The sequence below is a fragment of the Centropristis striata genome, chromosome 22 (assembly GCF_030273125.1).
Source record: "Centropristis striata isolate RG_2023a ecotype Rhode Island chromosome 22, C.striata_1.0, whole genome shotgun sequence".
NCBI lineage: Eukaryota > Metazoa > Chordata > Actinopteri > Perciformes > Serranidae > Centropristis > Centropristis striata.
Genome location: NC_081538.1, coordinates 18,967,960 through 18,989,382, shown reverse-complemented (window position 1 = coordinate 18,989,382; position 21,423 = coordinate 18,967,960). Strand labels below are relative to the sequence as shown.

Here is a 21,423-nt window from a genome sequence, read left to right as displayed (position 1 = left end):
ATAACAACAAAAATAGCTCATTTAATTTATAAATGCTGATATCGAGCCATTTTCAATGGTTTTCTTGATAATGATTTTGGATATTGTCAAGAAAAAACATTGAAAATGGTTAGATATCAGTTCTTAAATTAAACTCTTATCAGCTATTTTTGTTATCATTATATATTTGTCCAAACAGATGTACCTTTAGTTTTACCAGGTATTAAAATGAACAAGAAATTGAAGAAAAAGGGTGGTCTAATATTTTTTTTACATGATTGTATAGTAAGGTAGGTGGCATGTTTTTCTAGCCAGCAGCAGCTAACTGGCTAAATTTGGTGGCTGTGAAGCTAAATTAAATAAAGAAGCAGGGAGGCCTGTGATTGGCTGGAAGGTGACACCACTGTCATAAAAAGTGACATTAAGAAATAAAAGGTGACGTAAATAAAACTATAATTTATCCTAACAGCCATGGATTTTGTTGAATTTGTTTTCCCATCATAAGCCAGTTTTATTTTTCTTGAGTTTACAAATTATTCATGTAATTATCTCAAAATAATAAAAACCGTTTTTCCGAGATAATCTTCTCAGGATAACAAGGTATAGAGGCCCTTTCATAATCACTCAAAAATTAATTTAATAGAGAACAAAAGCACAAAAATGCAAAAAGTAAAAAAAAAAAAAAAAAAAAAAAAAAATATATATATATATATATATATATATATATATTGTCATGAAATAAAAATGTATTCTAATAAGATTAATGATATCAGCTTTCATTTAAATTTTTACAATAATACCAAAGTTTGATTTATTACAATTTTTTTTATGTAACTATTTATTTCATAATTATGTAAGTATTTAATATTGACCATTTGGGTTTGTTTGAATATTAAACATCACATTAAACCTTCAGGCCATTATCTCCTCTCACACTTATGCCTACAATCCATTTATGCCTATCCAATCACATCCATATTTATTCAACGCATGCCTCCATTTCAACCCACATTTTCCAAAGAAAGGTTGTTTTTATATTTGATATAATGTATTAAAAAAAAGCTGGATTCAATACCTGGAATCTCATCAGGAAGAGCAGAATGAATGAAGGTACAAACATATAGGTGAAACACTGACAGAGATAATTAGGATTATTTGAACTTCTCTTTAGTAGCTCAGATCTCGGGTCGGATTGGTCTCATTAATATTCAGTCCAACAGTTTATAAATAATGATGATTAATGAGTTCATTTATTTTAACCATGCAGTGGAAGTGTCTCTTTGAGTGCCTTTTGATGGAAAGAAGCCTACACAGCACACACAGTCGACTTCCTGTTCATGGAACTGTGTTTTTATCTTGTGAATATTAAAATCTAAACTGTAAGGTGGTGGGAAACACATTGGTATCACATAACGCAGCCTGTAAATAATTTATTTGAAACCAAACCCTGACAAAGTTGACTGTTCGATGTTGTTGTGACTCTGGGATTATTATAGCACAAGTGTCATCAATAAGATACCTGGAGACTTTAATAAAGATTTGCCTTGTGCAAGAATTGGAGGTACATTTATCTTTATACAATGAAACTGACATGCTGTTGAGTAACTAACAAGTAATGAGTAGCAGCCACAATGTTGACAGACTGGTGTAATTCTGTGTGATACCACTAGAGGGCAGTGTGAGTGTGTGGAGACAGGAGGGAAGAGGGAATCATGGAGAGAAGGTAGGGCTGGGCAATATGGCCAGAATTTTCTAACCCCATATAGGTAATTTCATATCTCAATAACATGAATCTAAATAATCTAAATAACATTTATATCACCTTATTCTATTTTCCCCTGGCAATTCAATAAATCAATAGTCTACAGGTACATCTCGAACAATTAGAATATCGTGAAAAAGTTCAATATTTTTTGTCAATTATTTCAGAAAGTGAAACTCGTATATTACAGTCATTACACATAGAGTGAAATGGCTTACAGATAATGAAAACCTGTCATTCAGAGTCTCAGAAAATTAGAATATTACATAAGATCAATTTAAAAAAAAGGATATTTTAACACAAATGTTAGGCGTCTATACATTTATATCAACTTATAGTATTTTTTCCTGGTAATTCAATAAATCAATAGTCTAAATGAAATAACCACATGGTGAAGCCTGTTTGTATACTCCACGTTATAAGAACAGAGCCTCTATGGTTCGCTCCAGCTTTGCTCCTGTGTGCAACAATCACAACTTAGATAATCTTCTAAATTACATCATGTTGCTGTAATGAAGTTCGGCAGCTGGATTTTTCATGTTACAATAGAAACATATCGTAAAATGATATAATAGTAATATAAATAATAGAAAATAGATGTACGATAGTCCAGCCCTACGGGAAAAAGCGTGTGTGTGTTTGCGTGTGTGTATGACCAAGAGTGTTTCGATTTTCATCTCTAAATGGATCCTCTTTTACATGACTTTGTTACCGTGAGAAAACTGGAACATTGATAGTGGGAAATATGTAAAGTTTATTATGTTGGCTGTAGGGAATACTTGAGGAACACAACTTTAAATGCATTTCCCTTTTTTTAAGCAATTGTGTTATTGAGTGTCTTCTTCCCCATGGCGCTTGGCTGTTGTTCTGTTAGCTCTTTGTTCTGTGTCAATTCAGAGGCAAAGGTGCGCTCATTGATAAAGTTACTTACTTATAACTAGTTCAAAGTTTTATTTGATCGAAGGCCTTTCATTGCACAAATGTTTGTTCAGTATTAAAAAGAAAAAATAGGATTACTGCTCACACGTGTAGAACTGAGTGTTCTTGTGGGCTTGAGAATTGAGGGGGGAAAAAGTAGTTAAAACTATTCCAAAACCCACGAATAATGGCTGAATAAACAGATAGAGATGGGATCTACCGGTAGATGAAAACTGTGTCGAGGTAAATGTCAAATGCTGCTGCAGGATGTATGTAGAAGTTAGACAAACAGCCAGGGGTATCATTAGGGAACAGAGTACACAATTAAACATATTTAAAGGGAGTTAACTGTGACTCATGTAAACAAACAAACAAAAGAAACTGGTAAAAGCTGGTTTCAAAGCGTCTGGCCTGCAGCTCATTCTGAGGAAAAGTTTCCAGCTGCTTTAAAACAAAACAACAAAGGTGGATAAAATACAGGCTCTGCCATAAGCATGAGTAATTGTTTTATTTTAAAAAAACACTGAAAATACAGCTTGTTTTATACATGACAGCCATATGTACAGGATATAAAACAAAGACAAAAATAGATCATTGCTGTGAATGAGATAGCATTGAGGAGGAGATGATAGTATTGATCTTTGAAAGGCACAAGGGCTGAGCATGAAGAGCTCTGGGTGACAGAACTTTAATGATATCGCTGTCACACGACTCACGAAGGATTCGAATTGTCCGAGATCCAGCTGGACCCTTTGTTTCACCAGCCCCGGTGTCTTTCTCAGGCAGAACGATGGTTCTTTAGGCACCAGGTTATTGATTCACATCATCTAGAAACACTGGCTGAATCCAAATCTACCTTCACTCGACCTCCCTTCATGGACAATATGTCGAGTTGTGACGTGTCTGAAAGGGAGGGAGCGTTTTCTAAACAGTGATAAAGTTAAGGGACATCTTTTAAGCATCTACAGAAATGCATCTACCAGGAACATTTGATCTGAAAGGAAGGATTTTTATCATTTGGACTTATTAAGTGTCAAATGAAATGCCTTCAAGGGTAATTTACAAAAAAACATCTCCCACCAAATTATACTGAAGGTCATATGTTAAAGAAAGTATTTTGTCTAATTACAGCATTATACAAATAAAGATTGTTTAACAAATACTGTACATTCTACAGTAAAGCACTTTACTAGAACAACAAAAAAAATACTATAAACAATAAGTTATGTTGACTCCAGAGGGTTGGGGTACTTGGTAACTCTTCTTTTTTAATATATATATATATATATTACACAATTTAGAGACCAACTTTTAGTGGTCATTCTTGTTTTGGAAAGCTTTGTTTCCAAAAACACGTTCATTTGGTCAGAAAGGATCGCAATTAAAATCATTTGGGCGACAAGACATTTTGCAGCAAAAGCAAAAAACAAGTAAAAAGGGAGACAAAAAAGATCAGCACACTAAAAACTGTACATGTAACAATTAAAATACATTAACATCTAAAAAGCATATTAAAACTGATTGGGTGTGATAGGAAAAAAAAAAAAGCAATAACGAAAAAACAGAAAGCTACCCCGAACAAGACTATAAACATTTAGAATATTAACAGTTCTATCAGTAGAAGTAAATAAAGTAGTACAAATAAAATACAGTTGAATATGATGTGATGGGAACTCAACAGATAGAGCTGCCGAGAACGAGTTTCAATTGAAACTAAACAAACTTTGTGATTCTTTTCACAAGGAAGTAAAAACAAGAAGGTGGAGAAGAGATTTTAGTGGTGGTGAAAGACGGACCCCCTTGTTCAGAAACAGATCCCGGATCAGTCACAGGTGACGGCTTCTATTTGAACTTAATGCGATTAATGAGCTTGTTAAGTGCAAAATCTTATCAACCTCCTCACATCTGCGGATAAATCCAGGTACAGCTTAGCAACGAATATGAAACTGACAGGTTCAATTAAATAGATTGATTATTTAAAATTCATGAAGATCTTTACATGCTCTGACATCCAAACAAATAAGTGGATTAAAATGTGTGTTTTGGATTGCGTTTTCAGTAAATGCAATGAAAAACAGATTGAGGTGAGACACTACAGACAACTGTTAGACTTTGGGCTATTTGGTCTCATGACATGTTTTCTTTCAGACCAGTGTAAAGAAAACATCCAAAATACACTATTTGTGTGTTTAAAGTCACCAAATTTTCACACGATACTGCCTCATTTGCATATTCAAACATGACATTACTGAAAACTCGTAATTAGAAAAACAATTGTCTTGATTCAAGTAATCAATTGTGATATCTATTAAACATTTTTAGCCTGTGGTGTCTTCCCTTACAACTGCTGCTTTGCATTTTATCCTTGTATTGCTGCATTTCAGGCCCTTTTACAGGGTCAAAAAGTAGTTTGCAATTAAGTTATCTGGTTTAGGTTGTAACAAAGGCCACAAAATGCCTGAAAATACCATTTCAGCTATGGAATATAATAAGGATAATTATGATAAGCAACTAGTTTCATACCATTTTTATAAAGAAAGCTGTGTACATGTACTGTATGGCTGTTCTCTGGGGGGGTTTATCCATAAAGTATGTACTTCAGCCTCAGACACTGAACTGTACAGTGCAGACGACATCAGCGTTGTCTATGTGCTACTGACCTAACTGCACTGAGGCCCTGACTGACACTGTAAACCACACAGCCTCAGCGCTACCCTGTTTACAAACAAACAAACAGACAGACAGACAAACAGGCTGGGAGTAAACTAGACACATTAACTCTACTGAAGGCTCTGTCCCTTTGTGGTAACTTCTGCTCATTGAGGTCTAGCTCACTGATTCAAGTGTCTCGGCGGTCGTAACTTCACTGGCTCAAGTCATAAGATTTAGTCATAGTAGTTCATATTCACCCCTAGTGGCCCGGTGGCGCCGCAACGCAGCCACAGCGCACCAATAACGGAGAGGAAGCAAAGACGAAAAAACGGTTAGAGTCTAACATTCTTCTGGTTAACGGCTTCAGATAACGGAAAGGAGCGCCGTGGCACTCATTGTTAGTCAGGTCCATCGAAAGCATGTTATAGGCAGGTAAATATCTCTCAGAGGGCTAAGGCTAAGTACAGACAGACAGATTGAAGCAGACACATGGGCCAGAAAGTGGCTCTGTCACAGTGTCCAGCCATCAAGTTAATCAGCCTCCAAGTCAGAGGTAAGATGTGTGTGTGGCGTTTTCTTGCCTCTCCTCCCTTTAAACCCAGGGCTGCGTTCCAAACCGCCTACATCGCAGCATTTGGCTGCCAGTTCAACCAGACTGCCGAAATGAGTGCAGATGCTCTGGCAACACTCCCCAGGTCCGCGTCAGTGTGTATCAGGGGCTGCCGGCCCCCACGTCACTGTCGTCAGGGGCGCCCTTGTAAATCGGGCTCTTGCTCTGCAGCGCCGGCTCGTATTTGCGTGGGGATGACCTCTTGGCGGCTTCGCTGCTGTTCTTAATACCGTAGAAGAAGTAGATGGCGAAACCTGGAGCGGGAGAGGCAACAGGAAGTTACAAAACAGCCGTGTGAATGTGTAGGACTGGAAGTGCAAAAAACGATGAGTAAATGTACCGATGAGCATCCAGACGGCGAAGCGGCACCATGTGCCCCGGTCCAGCTGCATCATGAGGTAGATGTTGACGAAAACACTGAACAGGGGCAGCCAGGGCAGCAGAGGGACCTGAGAGGACGTGAAATAAAAGAGTCAGCAAGACTATTTTTAAATTCACCTGGTTCTGCTTGAAGTGGAGCAGAGAATACAGGAATATACAAACACACTTCCTCCTATTTTTGCTCGTGTAAGTTTAAAATTTAAGGAATATATAAACACGGTCACCCATAAAGTTGGAATAATTTTGATTTCAGACACAATCCTGAAATTAATTGTGGTTTCATTTTAATTGTGATACGTTTGAAAGAGATTGATTAATAAAGTTTTGAGAAGATGTACACTTTATCTGTCAATAATAACTCACATTGTCAGTCATTTCATGGAAAGAAATTCCACAAACTATTTTATTCCAACTTTATGGGCAAAATGGATTAGATATTACAGATTATTATTTCTATATTAGATTATGTTTTGTCTGGGTTATAACTGTTAATTCAACAGTTAAAATGGATTTTGCAGATTTTAATGCTTAAGAATGTAAGTGCCTTGTTAGCTTTTTTCTTAAACTAAGAGATAAAAGCAATTTAAGAGACTGGTGCTGATTGAAGCCAGTGAAGTGACCTGCCCTGTGTAATAAAACAAAGACATAACACAGAATCGGTCTGTTCTCAGGGTTTGACTGTTACCTTGAAAGTGAGAGCCTCTTTGCTCTCGGGCTGCCTGACGATGATGATGAGACAGACGACACACAGCAGAAACAAGATGACACAGGGCACCATGACAGCTGCGTGTCCAGCCAGCAGCTCCGTCAGACAGTTGGCCAGGATAATGCACAGTACGGTGATAAAAACAGCTGCAGAGAGACGAGGCGAGACAAAATACTCAGAAGATGCAGATTTTCATGCATTTGTCTTATTCGCTGCAATTATCAGCAGATTGGAGTCAATAACAAGCTCCAGCTTCTGCCTCCACCCAGACACACTTACAAATAATAGCAGTGGTGGCGTAGACGATGTTCCCGGAGGTCTTCGTTGGGTTCTTCCCGCTCGGGCAGAAGAGCAGTTTGAAGGTGAAGGCCTCACGGAGCGGCTTCTCTTCCGTCTCCATGCCGTACTCGTCGCCGCTGTCCCCTCCGCTTACAGCGACCTTCTCTCCTTCCACCAGCTCCACCAGCTTCTCCATCTGGCTGGATGAGTTCAGGGTGCCCGGCTGGTACCTGTCGAGGGAGGGAAGTGTGTGAGATGTTAGAAATATTGGCTGGCAGTGATATTAGCGCAGCAGCTGGTGGAGTATTTACCACACTGTTCTGATTTCAGAAGACTTCGAGAGTGTGTTTACCTGAGGATGAGGACGCAGATGGCCACTAAAGAGTACGCCAACAGAGTTCCGATAGACATGAGATCAACGAGAGCTGCCAGGTCGAACAGGAAGGCCATCAGAGCTGGAAGGAGAAGTAAAAACTGATTTCTTAGTACATTTACATCACAACACATCTCTCAGGCATGAAAGCACTTCTTTGTTCTCCTTTCTGAGTCTGCCGACTGTCAGACTGTCGTCTTATAATCCTTCAGAAGCTCTTAGATCTTCTGTTGCTAGGTTTTTAAATACGCACAATTATCATAAAAGAACAGAGGCCGCTTTTTTTTCCTCTAAACTAAACAGAGATTAGGGCTGTGGGAGCATGTTTTAAAAGACTGAAAACCTAATTTTAATTAATGGCATTTTCCCTTTCTCTAATTTTTACTATTCTATGGGGTCTTAAATTTAAATTCTTAGGCTCTTTTATTGTCCAATTATGTACTTATATGGTGTATTTTTTTTAGCTTGATCTCTTATGAAAAGCTCGATAAATAGAGGTTTTATTATTATTATCAAAATGTACACATGGACAAATACTCTTAGTATGTGTTTTTGCAGACCTTTTCTAACGGTTATTGATCGTGGACCGACAGCTAGTCAGACAGGCTGCTGGATAGAGCTGAAACAGGAGACAGAGCTGTCTGAACTCTCCCTGACAAACTACAATCAAACGGCTCTCGACAGACTCGACAGCACAGGATAGACACAGCAAAGACAACCTGCTGGCCTGAAGCAATGAACAAACAGGACGACAAAAGATAAACAGGTAAATAGAAGATAAACACACGCAAGGATAAAGAAAAAAAACCATGACAAATATGCAAATGGTTGCAATGAGTGTACCTGCAACAATGCCAGAAGCGATGGTAGCCAGGAGAGGAGTCTTTGTGCGAGCGTTGATCCTGGACAGGATACGGAACAGCAGCCCGTCCTCAGCCATGGCGTAGATAACACGGGGCATGGGGAACATAGAGCCTAGGAGACTTGAGAGAAGACCAATAATTATTATTAGACTTAAATATTTTTAAAAAAACTTTCCAGTGTAGTGGAAACTGTAAAGATAATTCCCCTCGTTACCTGGTGGACAGAGCGCAGAGCGAGCCCACAGCCACGATGTATCTGGCAGGAGCCCAGCCCACGTAGCTGAAGGCCTCGGGCAGAGGGCTCTGGGTGTTCAGCTGGTAGTACGGCATCATGAGGGTCAGGGCGGCCGACACGCCGAAGTAGGCGAAAAAGCAAATGAGCAGCGAGGCGACGATGCCAACAGGTATGGACCGCATGGGGTTCTTAGCTTCTTCGCCTGAGGAAACAAAAAGAGGATTAGTGAATCAAGTCAAAGTGTGTAATGCAACTTCCATTTACTGTTTATATAATCATTTCTTGGGCGATATATATCGATATAAAAAATATCAATATATTCTTAAATGTGACATGGAATTAGACCATATCGCATACATCGATATAGTTCAACATTTTTCTCTTTCTTCATATATAAATGCTTCCCTCACTAGGGGTTTGTCATATTTAGTTATTTTGTAATGTTTGTTATTCTTTTCTTATATAAATACATTTATTTCAGAAAAAGATTGGCCTATTTAATTTCATAGGCTATTTTTATTTAAGATTTAAATGTGCACTTTATGGAGCTTTGATTTTTTTTTTTTTTTTTTTTTTTTAAAAGGTACTCCTGTTATACAGTATTTATGTTCACTTAAATAAACAGTTACAATAAAACTACTTGTGACATGTCATACATGGTTTTGACTTTGACTGAACATTTGCTCTCACTTTGCAAATATAATATCGTATATATATATCATATATCGATATTCAGCCTAAATATATGGGGATATGACTTTTGGTCCATATCGCCCAGCCCTAATACTTCTCATGGAAATATTAAAAGCACTCACTTGTTGTAGCGATGCAGTCAAAGCCCACAAAGGCGTAGAAGCAGGTGGCAGCACCAGACAGGACTCCAGTCAGACCGAACGGCGCAAAACCACCCACGCCAAATTCCTCCTCGATTCTGAGCGACAGAATAACAGAGACACAGTTTAACAATCAAACGCAAGTGAAACAGCAAAACTTTGTTGAGTTACTTTGCTGTCAAATACTGACTTCTCCCTGCTGCTGTTTGAGATGTTTCTGAAGATGAGGTAGTCTTCTTCCTTCAGGTTCCAGTTGGCCGTGTCCCCCTTAACAAAGCCAGAGATGATAACGAAGCCCAGAACCACCAGATTGATGCCTGTGAAGATCTTATTCACCAGCGCCGACTCGTTCACACCAAAGGCCAGAAGTCCTGAGGGCAGAAGGAGAGGGATCATGTAACAAAGAGGAGAGAGAATTCATATTCCAGTTACAATAACAAGTGTCCTGCTATGTGGGTGGATGTGTGTGTGCTTCAACTGATCAGTCAGCGACACCAATCCACTAATTATTTCTCTCCAACACAGCTACTGGCATCCCTCGCTCGCTGCAATGTTAGTGTGACAACTGTTCTGGCTATTATGTAATGTTTTTAATACAATGTTGATGACCATGTTAACTAAGTCTGAAAAAATTAAAATTATTTTTAAGATTCACATTAAAAAAAAGCTTTGGAGTAATGTTAATTTGACAACCCTTTGTCACAGGTACCATTGGTCTGAGTCGCAAAATGAAGGATACAACTTCCTCAGATTGTTTAGTTAAAAATATTAAGAGGTAAAACTGCAAGTAAGATAACAGAAAAGTGTATAAATAATAAATGCATTTCTTTATTTCTTATTTTCCATTATATTTACTCTCTAAAGTCTACAACCCACTACCAGGTTTGAAAGATATACTTTCTTTAAAATAAATCAATTTTACTACTCAAGTAGCTGACACTTTGTTGTTAACAACAGACTTGTTTTAAAACAAGAATCTTGAAACTTGAAAGGGGCTTTAAATGTGTAATTGATAGCTACATACATGATATGAGGCTAAAAGACAGGCTTAAGCTAGCATGTCTGAGGCAAACAGTCAGCTTCCTTACTGAAAAACATGAACATGATTTATTTTTACAACCTAAAACGTGAAACCCTAGAATTAAATGTAGCACAGTGCATCCGGAAAGTATTCACACCGCTTTACTTTTCCCACATTTTGTTATGTTACAGCCTTATTATTTTTTTCCTCAAAATGAGGAAAAACACACAATACCCCATAATGACAACATGAAAAAAGTTTTTCTAACAATTTATTATTTTTTATTATCCCGTTTCTACAACTTGATTGGAGTTCATCTGAGGTTGATTCAGTTGATTGGACATGATTTGGAAAGGCACACACCTGTCTATATAGGGTCCCAAGGTTGACAGGAATTGTCTGCAGACCTCCAAGACAGGATGGTAACGAGCCGCAGATCTGTGGAAGGGTACAGAAACAGTACTGCAGCATTGAAGGCCTCCATCATTCATAAATGGAAGTTTAGAACCACAAGGACTCTTCCCAGAGCTGGCCGCCTGGTCAAACTGATCGATTGGGGGAGAAGGGCCTTCATCAGGGTGGTCGCTTCCCACCCGATGGTCACTCTGACAGAGCTCCATCGTTGCTCTGTGGTGAGAGGAGATCCTTCCAAAAGGAGAAGATGTTTTTCAGTGGCAGTAACTGGGAGAGAAACAAGATAGAGCGAAAGATGAATGCAGCAATGTACAGAAACATGCTAGATGAAAACCTGGTCCAGAGCGTTCTGGATCTCAGACTGGGGGGAAAGTTCATCATCAGCCACCCAAAGCACACAGCCAAGATAACAAAGGAGTGGCCATGGGACAACTCTGTAAAAGGGACCCAGCCAGAGCCCAGACTTGAACCCGATTGAACATCTCTGGAGAGATCTGAAAATGATCCCCATCCAACCTGATGGAGCTTGAGAGATCCTGCAAAGAAGAATGGGAGAAACTGCCCAAAAATAGGTGTTCCAAGCTTTTAGCATCATACTCAAAAAGACTTGAGTCTGTAACTGCTGCCAAAGGTGCTTCAACAAGTATTGAGCAAAGGCTGTGAATACGTACATTTTATATTTTTGTTCCTTTCTTAAATATATATAAAATTTACTTTAGGATGTCATTATGGGGAATTGTGTGTAGAATTTTGAGAAAAATTAGGTTAATCCATTTTGGAATAAGGTTGTTACATTAGAAAAGGTTCGGACGCACTGTATAAAATACTTTTTGCATTGGAAGTAAGGCTAAGTTGTAGTACTGTGGGTACTAAGCTGTTTAGCTGTTCATGCAAAAAAGTAAGCATAATTTGTTAAAGCAGACAAACAGAATTACTTATCTTTATAATTTATTGCTCTTTTCCTTGTGAGAAATTTGAAGCTTAACCGACCTGCCATGCATAGTTACGGTTGTTCAGAGATTGCCTTCAGGGGCCAAATAAAACACTTGATGTTAGCACTAGGAGGACTCCTAAATAACACTAGAAGTTCCTAGCTGAGTTTGCGTTTGAAACCTGTTCACAAAGCCACTGACAGAATTTTACTGTCATGTTTCATGTTTCATGAATCTGTGATTGGTTGTTTTTGGGTCTCATTCAGGTAATTTATGTAGGAGGCTTGTTCCCATATCCAAATAAATATTAAAAATAAAATGCAGACAAAGTGTCCCTGATTTAACATGAAAAAAAGACCAATATAGGCCACTGGCTCATCATGTACATGACTGGCAGCTCATTACCAATTAGTGGGTATCCATATCAGAAGCCTTATCATTTTCAGACTACACTGAAATCTTCATCTTCACTACTTCCAAGTCTTCACAGATTTGGGAGATTGTTATACCACTAAAACACTTTGTGAAATACTCTGAGATCTTTTAGCCTTCAGATGTTTTGTGAATAGAGGATCAGTCTGGTCTACAAAAATGTGTCAAAGTGTGCAGCTTGAAGTGGTTTTACCTTTACTGATATGACTGATTTTTGTGAAAATAACTCTGGTTCTCTACCCAATCAGGTGATGCTGGTTCACGCTAGTGAGGCTATCCCAGTGCTGAACAGGCTGAGCAGTGAACATCCTGACAGGGTTTTCTTCAAGGGTGTCTTCCGCTCAGGCAGACTCACTGAAACAACCATCTGTAACATCTGCCTACGTCCAACACAGCAGCCGTTGTGCAACTTCACTGACCCGCGAACCTTGGTTCTGTTACAAGCCAAAGAACCTAAGCTGTGATGCCAGGATTGCCCAGAATAGGATGCCAGCGAAACCAAATCCCAAGAACATGCTTTTACAAAGGTGAGAAAGCTGAGAGAAAAGCCTTGTAATTTGTGTGATTTCTGGTAAATAATACATTCAATGGCAATCCCATAGACTGTCGTGTATTTCTCACTAAGGACACCAACAGACGTTTAACTCCATTTATTTTCAGGACTCGTAACTTTTAACATCCTCAGCTCGCATATCCGTTAAGCTGCTGTATTGCTCACAACTTCCTGTTTGCATGGCCTTCAAAATAAAAGGATCTGCATCAGATTTCAGAAGGTCAGAGGTCTAAATATTTAACCAAATCACTTCTAACTTTAAAATCTACGGTACTAGTTAAGAACAGTAAATAATTGTCAAAACACATTCATGTTTGCCTTCAATCACTTGCTTGAATCTAAAACAACTAAGCCATAATTTTTTTAAGTGACATATTAAAGTTATGCCAAAATACAATGATGTTTACCTGGCTGCAATCAGTTACTTGAACCTAACACAACCTTCACAACAAACATAAAATGTCCCAACTTTAAGGTCTTTTCTACACCAATCAATTAACACACATCTCTTGTGATTGGGCAAACAAGGAACCAAAGCAGTGTTGTTCCCCTCTACTGTTTTATTAGCAGAAACTATAGCAGCTGTTTTGCAGTTATTACTTTACACCAATTTCTAAAAATGGGGAAATCTTCTCAGCATATCGCTACTGAATGATCTCTTTTTTGCATTATTCCTACATTAAAAAGGCCATTTAAAAGACACATTAAAACCTATATTTGCATATCCAGATGTTTTTTTCAGCTGTTTGACTTTGACTTTTTTCAAACTTTTGTTCTTTTATAAAAAGATACAATCTCCAGAAACCAGCTGGCCTAATGTGATGTAAAAAATAAAAAAAATCAAATCGAGGCCGACCAACATGGCTCTGACTTTTACTAACCCAGTACTAGAGGAAAGTAGACAAAGACACATTCTGTATCTGAAATTTAGCAGCTGATAGAGAATTGCAATTTAGAGTCACCAATTAAATCGAAGCCGCAGGCCTTTGGACTGTGTGAAGGGTCAAAGTTCTAAGACATTAACTTCATTTTTTGACCCCACTAGATGGCTGCCTTGGCTTAAAAAAAGGCTTCAGCAATGGTAATTGAGTGTGTTTTCAGCTCTTTGTTAAACAAAGAGCCCCATCTCTCGTGCTCCGTCAAAAAAGCAAATGCTTCACGAAGCTATGTTGTCCCTTCACTAGATAAAAGCCAAATCAGAAAAAACTGTGGTAGCAACTTGTCAGTCATGTCCTAAAGCATGTTACTTTATTGACAGGGAAATTGTAAGTACTTAACATGAACACCTAATTCTTAATTAAAAATTCTGCTGGCAAAATTCCAGGTACCAGTACATTTTTAAATGTGAACATTGCCTTACTCAAAGTTGTGGGCTGTAAAACCAAAACAAGGAACTGAAAGATGCTACAACATAGAGCTGAGGGAAACTGCAAACTTTCGTGATAACTATCTGTGGGTTCAGCCCTGTGATCAAGCCTTACTGGGGATTGCTCCCTGCGCATTACAGCAGCAGCATCTCTCCACCGCGTTTTTGCTGCGTCTTCTGCCCGGCGTCAATTCACACCGGGCGCATTACAGCAGCGTCACGTCAGCTTAGCGAGCCGGTTGTATACACGCGAGATCACGCGATAATCCTGACCATACGGGAGACCGCGAGATCCCGTGATAAACTCTAAACTCTATTTATACAGTCTATGGATAAACTGTGTGTATAAAGTAAACAACAACAACAACCAACAGCTTACTTTGCTTCTCTGATCTGTTGATCTGATCATCTATCCTTATAAAAACAATATGTTATGTCATAAATGATTGTATGATGTTCCACTTCAACAATCAGTCTCTTGTTGTCCGTGTCGCCGATCCTCTGAGACCCTTTGATTGATTGATTGCTGATCTGGTGCCCTGGTCATAACATAATGTTGATGTGAAGTAGTTTTAGGCTGCATGAACTGCGTATTGTGTTTTATTTTGAAAGGGGGCGGAAGTGTTTTACGTTGATTGAGTCGGACTTCCTGTCTGGTGCGTTCTGCTCTGTTGAGATTTACGCGATTTGGCAGCGTCTCGCGGAGAAATAGAAGTCCTACCTAATGCTCGCGTAGAGACGCTGCTGAGACGTTGCTGTAACGTTACACAGCGCGCCCGGTGGAAATGCTCTCATTGATTAAAGTGTTACCTATTTGCAACGGCGAACGCGACACTGACGTGACGCTGCTGTAACGCGCCCGGTGGAAATCAGGCTTTACACATTATACATAGAAAAATGTTAATTAGTGCTTTAACTCACAAAATGAGTCTTTGTATCTTTGAATCTGTAGTTTTAACTACATGTGGTGATCTCAGATTGTTGGCCTTTTTTGTTTTTATGTTCATTTTGTAGTGTGTGTAAGTGAAATGTTTATTATATTTGCTTTTCCTCAGTGGTGTCAACATGAAAGTCTACATTCCTGCTTCAGGACCTGCCAGTGTCCCTGTGTTGCCAAAAAATGAAGGTAAAGCATGATTTTTACAACTGCCACCACTGAAGTGCAGCTCACAGACGCTTCCCTCAACTTTTCAATGGAAAGCTTCCTAGTAGAGAGATAGTCCTAAACAGAGCAAAGCTGTCGATAAGCAAGAGGGACACAGAGACAGTGACAAAGAGCTACTTGTCAGGTGACACCATACTTAAATCCAAACATTTTTCTAAGTCGACATTGTGTAACTGGAGTATACTGTTATGGGTTTATATCTAATAGGGAGATGAATCAGTACTATTATAAGGCTATCATTATCAACGTCCACATGAATATTTAAATTGCCAACAATCATTTTAAGCACTAAACTTGATAAAAGGTTTGTGTGTTTTCAGATAAAATTCTAAATACAGACCGCAAGGCTGGTAAACTATGACAAATAGAATTGACTGTTGCGTTTTCCAGGTTGGGTGTGAAAGAATGAGAACAAGGCTTTCAAACGAGTAGTGATTTTAATTTAGGTTTTAGGGTGATTAAAACGTTTGAGTCATATATAGCTACAAGTACTCCTCCTCAGCCTGTGCTACGAGGGATAGGAGTAGTAATATGACTGGAGGGAGTGGATTCATGAAAACTAACATATTCTTCATCAAGCAGCCAGGTTTTCAACAGGATTATTATCTGATATTAACACATTTACTAGTAAAGCTTTTGATCATAGATATCTGAAGTTAAACACTTCACATTTAAGTATGTTGTTGTTGTTTAACTGCAGTGGAGGTTTTAATTAGGGCCACGGGACAATCGCACCAAGCACTGGCCTAGCTGTAGGGACCAGTGCTCGGGGCGAAGCACTATTGTTATACTGTGGATTTTTTCTTCTTCCTCTTCCGGACACAATTTTGTGTGCGGTTTGATCGGGATCGGTGTGCTATTACTTTTAACTACGGAATACGAACTTTTTGCGACATAGGTCGTGAAAAACGGTGCAAAATTTTGCATTGAAGTGAATGGGACGGAAACTGCGCTCCAGGCCGCAAATTCCACTCTACAGAAATAATTTATACATAGAAACGTAGGAAAATATATCCTCTCACCCACAATCCTCTGGTAAAGCTGTCAGAGTTATAGTTTGGGCGTAGGACGTACAGATGCGCCACCAACACGCACCAACAGCCCCATTGACTCCCATATTAAAAACGCAGGAAGATTTCTGTAGAAAAACATATTTAACAGTTTTTCAGATTGTTCTGACAAAGCTATTTCTTCATTTTTATTCTCAAAAAACATATTTAGCTATTCAGGAAGAACTCAGGACGCTCAAAGTAAAGTCGGATCAATGATAGGTATTATGGTTTTGCCAAAAATGCTTTCTATTCGAGGCCAGAAATACACCTCTGGCTGCTGTCACCGTGTCGGAACATTCTACAGCGGCATTTAATTCTGTTGATTGCTCTGCTCTGATTGGTCGACCCCAAAGCCTTTCATCCTTTGATGTGATTACAGTTACAGATACACGCACACATATATGCGCGTAATCGCACACACTCCTCCAGATACACGTTTCACTCACACACACACACACACACACACACACACATTTTGATGTTGAAAAGGCATAGGTTGCTGTATGAATAAATAATTGAAAAGGAATGCTTGTTGTAGGTGTGATCCTTGTATATCATATAGTATCATAACATTACTAGTATTTATTGTAATTGTAATTTATTGAAATTGTAATTTCTGAAGAATCTCACACACCGGCAGTAGCCCCCGTGGCCCTTTCAGAAGACTGCAACTCTGCCTCCTGTCTGCTTTGAGACCACTAATAAACTTGGTCAGGTTTCTAGATATGAGAGCGGCTCCATCCAAAGTGAGATGAACATCTCTTAATCAGACCAGGTCTCCCGCAGAAAGTCTGCCAAGTATCTAGGAAGCCCAGTTATTTGCTGGACACCACCTCGACAGCCAGCGCTGAAATGATGACATTTAATTTCTTCTTTCTCAGGGGGTGTGTCACTGAGTGAGGGGAAACATGAAGCGGTTTGTGGGTAACCATCACAGGCTCCGGTTTGTGACTATACGTTCTTTGGAAAGCCGCCCAGCCGCAGGTGGTGTCAGGGAACCGGCTTACTGCAGCAGTTAACGTTACTTTGTTGCACTTCCAATTCACTAAGCCTTGCAACAAAAATATTGGTTGGGACCAGGGGTTGCTTTAACCGTCATTACCAGATTTTTAAAAAATAATTAGGAAGGGGCGTTCCCGGTGGCACACCTGGTAGATCGCGTACCATAGAGGCATTGTCCTCATAAGCGGGCGACCCGGGTTCGAATCCGACTCGGAGCCTTTTCTCGCATGTCTCCCCCTTCACTCTGTCCTATCAATAAAGCCCAAAAATGGCCCAAAAAAAAATCTAAAAAATAAATAAATAAGAAGAAGAAAATCCTGAATGCCATCCATCATCTTGAAAAAGTCGAAAACTGGGGTGCTCCACTATCACTACAGTAATTCACACTCATGTCCAGCTGGTGGTGTGCGCTGTATCTACTGTATAGTCTGTCTTGATCACACATGCAAAACCTTGTTGTCTGGCTTGCTTCAGTTGTGTGTGCTTGTAAATACTTGCTCCAAATACAGGAGCACTGTTGGAATACACAGTTGTGATACTGAGAACTCCAGACTGCTGGAGCAGCTGAGCATAATGTTACTATGGGCACTCCGTCTGAGGAGCTGGAGCAGCAGCGATGAGCGCACTGAATGTGTTATACGCAACGGAAACGGCAGCTAACTACCTTTAGCATTTAGCATTCCTTTAGCATACAATTGCAAAATGTCATGGCAGTGTTTCTTTAAAAGGTAATTGTGATAGCGTTCATAGACAAGGTGAAAAAGAAGGACTGGTACAATGGACGATGAAGGACAAGCTTGTTTCTCCTCTTTTCTGTTTATTAGTTTTAGGCATTGTGGTCTTGACATTAAAAAAGTGATCGCACAGTGGATGTCTCTGTTCATCTTTTCTCTCTGAGCCTTTGAAAATGCATAATGTCAGCCTATAACATTTTTCTTTGTATTCATTATTTTTAAAAAATGAATAATTTAAATGCTAAAATGAAAATGATGGATAATAAAATCTTGCAGCCAATGCATGATATGCCTTTCTGTAATTTACTTCAACACAGTTCCACATACACTGTCCTGCTGATCACAAAGGCATCAACTGTGTATGAATCTGATAAAAGCATGTCATGTATAAATGAGTAATGTTTCATTTGAGTCAGTATCAATGTATCAATAACATTGCCATTTGACAAAATTGCCTTCTTGTAGTAACATATTGATTTGAGGGCCACAGACTAGGCAGGTTAGGGAGAGACCTTGGTTTTCGTTTTTTTATTTTTTATTTCAAAGAACCTTATCCTTTAACTTCCTCTCAGGTCAACCAGAGGTGAAGAGCAGCATTGTGACGTCTGGACCCTCTGGTTATTACTACCAGGGTGATTGGCGAGCACTAGATGGCACCACAGTTCGGCACTACAACGGCCGTGCCATCATTCAGTGTCTGAGAGGCAAAGTGGTCCACATGTATGGAGACTCCACTATCAGGCAATGGTATAATTACCTCAACGGAGCAATACCAGGTATCTACCACAGGGGTTTCTGGAAACACTTTGATTTTGTTACAACTGCAGCTTCATCTGTTCTCTCTGTAATACTTTCAGGTCTTCAGGAGTTTGATATGCACACTTTTTGGCTCGCTGGACCTTTCATTGCCTTAGACTACTCAAACAACATCTTGGTGAAGTTTCGCTGTCATGGTCCTCCTATCCGCTATGGCCCACTCCCCATCAGGGATCTTCATTACATCCACGATGAACTCGATGGCATAACCGGAGGCCCCAACAATGTCGTAGTTTTTTGTATTTGGGCTCACCTCACCACTTTTCCCATGGAGCTCTACATCCGGCGGCTGCAGAACATCCGCAGGGCGGTGGTGAGGCTGCTGGACAGGGCCCCAGGAACCAAAGTCATCATCCGGACGGGAAACCCTCAAGAACTTTTTGAGACATATATGGAGAGTGACTGGTGCACACTGCAGCGTGATAGGGTGCTCAGAGCAATGTTCAAAAGACTGAATGTTCATCTGATCGATGCCTGGGAGATGGTCCAGGCCCACTACTTTCCTCACAACCTCCACCCAGACTATCCCATTATCAAGAATATGATGGATCTTCTCTTCTCCTACATATGTCCTCAATAGGGTATATGTATGTCCTTGAAGCTGCCACAGAACCTCAGGTTTGACAAAAAGATTTCAGCACCTGGGCCTTGTTCCCCGAAGGAATAAAAGCTGGATGTCAGAGTTGTTTGGGCTCTCTCTCCACCTGTACTAAACCCATCAACATCAACGTAACGAAAATTCATCATTGAGTGGAGGGGACTTTAAATACTATCTACCTTTACTTCAACAGCTGCATAATATCTCCCTCAAGAGATATGATTGTTTCTGTTCTTTCAAAGCATAGAACACAAACTATTTCAATAAAAATTGAAAAACAACGGTGCCAATAATGTTTAATTCAAGGCCAATTATTTCAGGGTTCAAGGTGTGCTATTAATAGCAATATGGAAAATGTTTTCTTATTTGCTTACCTGCCTGCCTCGAGATCTCAGGCAGGCAAACTCAGTGTCATCTTTTAAATCTCTTCTTAAAACTAATTTTTATCGTATTGCCTTTTATTGACCTTTTCCTTCTTTTACATTGCTTCATAAATGGTTTGTTTTATTTACGTGTTCTAAGTGAATGATTATGCGCTGATCACCATGCGACGTTCTCACTGTGTTTCCAGGTCTGACTTTTTTTCTTCTTATAGTTTTTGAATTGGCCCCACTCAGATGCCCTTAAGTTGTCCCTCACTTTTCAATGGTGACATGTATGTGACCTTGCTGTTGTTGTGTTAAAAATGCTATATTATATATGCTGTAGCTCATGTTAATATGTTAATTGTGATCTGATCTCACACATCCACCTCATATGGAGCAAGGCTCTTGGAGGATAAGGAAGCTCGTTAGCTCAAGACTAACCTAGTAGCTTTGATAGTGACCTGCGTCACGCACAGACACAGACAACAGAGACAGACAACAAATTATTTTAACAGACACCTTCCTGGTCTCTAAGCTAAGTGCTGCTGTGGTTAACTTGGTGTTAGTTGGAAGCTTTTGCCCAAGCTGGAAGTCCTGTTTTCTTGAGGAACAGGTTCTGTGTCTCTTGAGAGAGACTGCAGAAGAGAGAAGCGGGTTTTGTGGCCTGCTCACAAACCTTCTGTCCTTAGCAGACCCCACTGAGAAGAGCATCGTTGTCCCCTTGAGGGAGTTGAAGAAGAAGAGCGAAGGAAGTTGTGATGAAGGCTTTTATCTTCCTTGTTAGACTTCCTGTTATGCATAGACGGATTATCATGACCACGGGCCCTGGACACAAACTCGCCACGGGCCCCTGCCTACACAAGCAAAGTGTGCGCACAAAGGCGCTCTTCCCATTACGCACATAACAACACCGGGCAACACACAACCACACAAAATAACTGTCATTTTAGGTCTGTTTTGTTTGGCACCTGCCATGTACAGGGCGATATATGTATTATGGGAGAGAAAGAAAGATCAAATAGCCAGCCCTTGCAGTATTAATTAAAATATAGGTAACCACCTATTTTTAAAAACGAAACTATCAACCAGCGCGTCCAGAGTGTCCCATTAATACTCTCTCTCTCCCTCGCGATGGCCGGTGTTATATCCCTACTGGTTTCCACACCAACTGGTTTCCGTACGCGTGCCGTGCGTGCGTCAACATCCGCAGCTGTGGCCCCCCCTCTGTCAGCAGATTCGTTACATATTTATAAACATAATACCTGGCGTTTTACGAGTCGCGTCTCCTATCTACTGTAGGGAACATCATTGAATAAGTGAACACTACATCACAGCTGCCTATAAAAAAAGAAATGTATGAAAATAAAATATTTGCGAGATCG

The 21,423-nt window shown here is 39.7% G+C and overlaps 2 protein-coding genes across 2 annotated transcripts; one reads left to right on the top strand and one right to left on the bottom strand.

Annotated features, from left to right (window-relative positions):
• Window positions 1-3,152: 3,152 nt before the first annotated feature.
• LOC131960872 (cationic amino acid transporter 3-like) lies at window positions 3,153-10,002 on the bottom strand. The gene is made up of 9 exons (XM_059326145.1): window positions 9,782-10,002; window positions 9,574-9,689; window positions 8,738-8,960; window positions 8,504-8,643; window positions 7,640-7,742; window positions 7,288-7,517; window positions 6,988-7,154; window positions 6,262-6,370; window positions 3,153-6,175 (listed from the first exon to the last, which is right to left on the bottom strand). The coding sequence occupies exons 1-9, from the start codon at window positions 9,985-9,987 to the stop codon at window positions 6,024-6,026; spliced, it is 1,446 nt and encodes a 481-aa protein (XP_059182128.1). The 5' UTR covers window positions 9,988-10,002; the 3' UTR covers window positions 3,153-6,023.
• Window positions 10,003-11,321: 1,319 nt separating this feature from the next.
• Window positions 11,322-19,658, top strand: LOC131961111 (NXPE family member 3-like). Its single transcript, XM_059326382.1, has 4 exons — window positions 11,322-11,462; window positions 12,639-12,850; window positions 15,365-15,435; window positions 19,120-19,658. Exons 1-4 carry the CDS (start codon window positions 11,322-11,324, stop codon window positions 19,656-19,658), a joined length of 963 nt encoding a protein of 320 aa, XP_059182365.1.
• The last annotated feature ends 1,765 nt before the right edge of the window (window positions 19,659-21,423 follow it).